The sequence below is a fragment of the Sinocyclocheilus anshuiensis genome, unplaced genomic scaffold, assembly GCF_001515605.1.
Source record: "Sinocyclocheilus anshuiensis isolate Anshui unplaced genomic scaffold, SAMN03320099.WGS_v1.1 scaffold560, whole genome shotgun sequence".
Classification (NCBI taxonomy): domain Eukaryota; kingdom Metazoa; phylum Chordata; class Actinopteri; order Cypriniformes; family Cyprinidae; genus Sinocyclocheilus; species Sinocyclocheilus anshuiensis.
The window spans coordinates 395,322-399,994 of record NW_015554116.1 but is presented as its reverse complement, the minus strand read 5'-3'; the positions used below and the strand labels follow the sequence as shown (position 1 = coordinate 399,994).

Below are 4,673 nucleotides of genomic sequence, written 5' to 3'. Positions count from 1 at the left end.
GAGCGCCAAAATTACGATTCACCATGGCAACAGCACCTGACAAAAAAACTTCTGCATACTACGGAATACGTAACTTTAATTCTAAATCAATGTTATCAGAGGTGAAAACTGGCAGAAAGGTAATTTATTGAACTAATATTAATTTTCATGGTATCCCACAGGCGAAAAAAAAATGTGGCAGCAGAAAACAAAAAAAAACAAAAACATAATTCAATCAGGTAAAGCTTCAAGCGTAAAATGGGTGTAGGCTAACGTTACATGACTTTACAAATATTTGACATTCAATAAATATCATTCAGTGTATATCTATTTCAATGTGCAGCAGCTTTTCCCACATAGTCTAATGCTTTTTCACATAATTAAATGTTCTCAAATCCAACATGCTACATTTCTTAATTAGGGTAATTAATTCACATTTGACTTCTATTCAGAAGCCAACAGCAAGAAGGCAGAGAATCTCACACTACCCTTCCATCTGGCATCCTTTCATTCCATACAGTAATCAGCTTCATTTTCAGAAGGTGCGATGGTGAGAATATGTGTGTAATCAATGCATCCAACCACACTGGAAATCCTAAAAGAAATTCTAATTATTAGGTTACTTAAAGGTCGCAACAAGATGTTATCAAGTGAACATCTTAAAAATGGTACAGTTCAAATAAATATGCATGTGAATATGGCAAAATAAATAAATTAAATCAAATTAAATTAAATCCTCTCCTGATGTAAGTGTAACTCCCTGCGAATTAATGCAGCCTCCTCATCTACAGGATCCCTTATAAAAAGACATGCCATTTTTGTCACATTTACCATGTGTCTGCATGATGAAAATTAAAGTGGTCCGATGAGAAAAATAATGTTGTTTCCATTTTCATTAAGATAATTTTTCTTACCCCGCTGGCAATTAATTTGACTTGTTTACCCCAGGAAACAAGACTAAATATTGTATATATTTTTTCTTATATAGAAAATGCATCATGATTTAAGAATTTTTAGATATTTGTACTTGAAATAAGGCAAAAATCTCAGCAATAAAAGCAATTTTTGCAGCGTGAATGAATGAATGAGGTATTTAAACATTGCTTACACTTTAAAAAGGGGGAGGAGACCGAAAGAAACTCTGGGTTTACCGAAGAAAACCTGCTCCCGACCAGGTTAGGTTCACAGAGTAAGTTACTATGGTAACTTACCGAGAGGTTTCGTTTTGTCTTTTATTGGAACCGAAAACACGAGTTTCCCTTTTCTGGGGTTAACAAACTCTGGAATACTAAACTCACTTTCTGGAATACACCCCTGCCCTTTGATATGTTATACTTAAGAATATGTAATACTTGGAAGCACCTTGGAGTGCCATTTAAATACTATGGTAAAACAATAGTACCATGCTATTTCCCAGTGATATCTTCACTGTACCATGATACATGTCCAAAAACATGGAATTTGTACTTTTTTTTTTGGATTTGTACCATGGTATATTTGGAAATACCTTGGAGTGCTACATGAATACCATGGTATAAATCAAAGTACTATGGTACTTCCATGTGATACCATCACTGTGCCATGGTACATGTCCAAAATCAGGATATTATCTGTAATAGTGTTTTTATTTATGACTCAAGCCTAACATTTGCATTGTCATTGTTCAAATACTGTTGGGTTCCTGACTTTATACATTTTTATTTCTTTTAATGGATTGCTGTTCATTAGAGAGGTGCAGAAGGCTGTGAACACAGCTCAGGGGCTTCATCAGAGATGGATGGAGCTGCTACAGGACCCGGGTGGAGCCAGCAAGGAGGAGGTGGACTGGACCACCAATGAGCTGAGGAACAGTTTGAGGTCCATTGAATGGGACCTGGAGGACTTGGATGAGACTATCAATATCCTTTTGTTTCTGGTAGCCTATGTTTGGACTTGAAATGGTTCAGGTGTTTATATATTGTAGCCTTAACATTGTCTTTAAGTATTGTGGAGGCTAATCCAAAGAAGTTCAATCTTGATGCGATGGAGCTGGCCAAGAGGAAAGCCTTCATCACTAGCACAAGGCAAACAGTCAGGGTGAGCAGATTTGAGAGACTTACATACATCTGCCCCAATGGCACACGGATATCTCTAATTGATTTTAATTTTACAGCAGATGAAAGACCACATGGCTAGTCCGAAGGCAATTACAGTGTCTGAGAGGAAAAATCGACAGGTTTGTACTCAAACTATGAAAGTAGGAGCCAGATTATGATTTGACAGTTTGCGTATCATCTCATGATAATTTTTGATCTCATATTAGACTTTAATGGGTGATGGTGGGTCTCGTGGCCCAATCTGGCAACCCAATGCTGATAAGTACACCAGACTAGACCGGGAGCTGCAGACGGCAAACTCACAGTTCATCGAGGAACAACAGACCCAGCAACAGGTATGTCAATACATCAGTTTATATTTAAGAGGTGATTATCACGATTAGCATATTGAACCATATTTCTGAGCACTTGTCAGGACAGTGTGTTTTATTTCTGTACATTGCAGCTCATAGCAGAACAGCAGGATGAGCAGCTGGAGTTGGTATCGGGAACTATTGGTGTCTTGAAGAACATGTCCCAAAGGATCGGCCAAGAGCTGGATGAGCAAGCTGTGTAAGTCACTTTGAAACTGGTGAAGTTAGGTAGGAAATCTTTGTGTGTATATATGTGCATGTATATGTTTATATGTCATTTAATTTAATTTAATTTAATTATTATCAACTTATAATTTTTTGTTAATGGAAAAATATGTGTATAATTTATAGATTATTATTTCTATTTTAAATTATATATAATTTGAAAACTGGATATATAAATAGTATAAATTATGTATTTTTATATATATATATATATATATATTAGTAATATAGTTTTTTTTTTTTCATCAATTACAAACCAGAACACAAAGTAGTACATGAGAAATTGACCTGCTTTTGGCGTGAATCCTGACAGTTTGTCTAGCGGGTGAGTTAACAGACCTCAAAACTTTCTGTTTCGATTCTGACTGTGTGTCTGGCCTATTTTCAGAATGATGGATGATTTTTCACATGAGATGGACAGCACTCAATCCAGACTGGATAACGTCATGAAGAAGCTGGCTAAAGTTTCTCACATGACCAGCGGTGAGTAATACAGCAGCGGAAGAGCAAACCTGCTTCATTTACAGTCACACATGGTTAGAATCAGTCAGAGAATACTTTCAGCAATCATTCAACTGAAACCTCTTATTTTAATATTGGACATCCTATCTGACAGTATTTACTTTTGTTTTATTACAGTTAAAATATTATGCTGACTGTTTTTATGTAAAGCCAAAACTTTGTCATGATTCATAAAGTTGGCACTCTGGAAGTCAAACTTCTGGACCTTTTCATAGGAAACAATTGGTTGAGAGACCAAGAATTAAATCTGAACTTCTGAAGTTTGTGGGAATGTTTTAAAAACATTTAGTTCTGCCTTCACCATAAAACCTATACGGCTATACAGAGTAGCTGTTAAAAACACTGTTTAGCCTAATTATGAGTGTTTTAGCCTGTTATATTCTCATTTGACCCTGCAGATCGGCGACAATGGTGCGCTATTGGCATTCTTCTGGCCATCCTGTTTGTCGTGATCATCTTCTTCATTGTTCTGTGAACAGCACTCCTCCGTCCTCTGCCACTACTCCTGCGAACGGTCGCTCCAGCGAAGGTGCTTTGGAGACAAACAAACCCTTTCTCCATCTTTAGTCCACGATACAGTAGAATGCTGCTGCTTCGTAACCTTTTTGCTTTCTTATAAACAACCCAGGCTGAAAACGAATGGGTAACATGGCGTGTAAAAACAAGGGCTGTTTTTTCGCAAGCGCATTTTCAGTTTGGCGATAATATGGTCTGAATCATTTCATACGAGTTGTGTCGTAATCCAGGGTAAATCATTTCTTTCCAATGGACCATGACTTTTAATGCTTAAAGGGATAGTTTGGCCAAAAATGAAATTACCCCATGATTTACTCACCCTCAGCCATTCTAGGGTGTATATGACTTTCTTCTTTCATACGAATTAGGGATGTGCATCTCATGACTGAGGCCGATACGATACGCATCTCGATGTATTGCCAACGATACGATACATTAAAGATACATATGAAGCAGCTACCGATGCGGTGCGATATGATTCACCCCGTTACGATGCAGTGCGATCCGATTTCGATTCGATGCAATACGATGCAATGGACAAAATATGATCACTTTTAATGCCTCGAGGCCTGTTTCATAAAACAAGTTAACCAAATAAGCCAGGCTTATTTCAATTATCTGACTCATTGTCAAATGATTTGGTTCTATAAAGCAAATTTAACATGGGCCTAGATCAAGTTTAGTCACTGTGGCAACTTATGCTGGGAAACTAATCTGGTCTAAAGCAGGCTAACTGTCAGACTAAGCTAAGCTCCTCTACTGACCAACAGGAACACAATGATATTACCACTGTCTCACATACTATTATTTGACTTTTTTTATTTTTTTTACAGTTTCTAGCCATGCAGCCTTTCTCTCTGGTTTTATTACAGCTGTACCTTTTATAGTTTGCAGAACAGATAGCAGAACATTAGAACATTACAATCTAAAATTGCTCTTTAAAGCATTAAAATAACTAAATTAAAAGTTAAAATCACTGAAT

General features: G+C 36.8%; 1 protein-coding gene across 3 annotated transcripts in view; it reads left to right on the top strand.

The window, feature by feature from the left end:
- The window catches only part of stx6 (syntaxin 6), an 8,398-nt gene extending 4,382 nt beyond the window's left edge, over positions 1-4,016 (top strand). The window contains exons 2-8 of one of the 3 annotated variants that reach the window (XM_016462223.1): positions 1,708-1,874; positions 1,958-2,055; positions 2,132-2,194; positions 2,282-2,410; positions 2,521-2,627; positions 3,042-3,136; positions 3,574-4,016. In XM_016462223.1, the coding sequence (XP_016317709.1) occupies positions 1,708-1,874; positions 1,958-2,055; positions 2,132-2,194; positions 2,282-2,410; positions 2,521-2,627; positions 3,042-3,136; positions 3,574-3,650 (736 nt within the window). In that variant the 3' untranslated portion in view covers positions 3,651-4,016. Of the gene's footprint in view, positions 1-1,707; positions 1,878-1,957; positions 2,056-2,131; positions 2,195-2,281; positions 2,411-2,520; positions 2,628-3,041; positions 3,137-3,573 lie in introns of all 3 variants that reach the window. The other 2 variants (XM_016462224.1, XM_016462222.1) reach the window with 2 other exon arrangements.
- Positions 4,017-4,673: the final 657 nt, after the last annotated feature.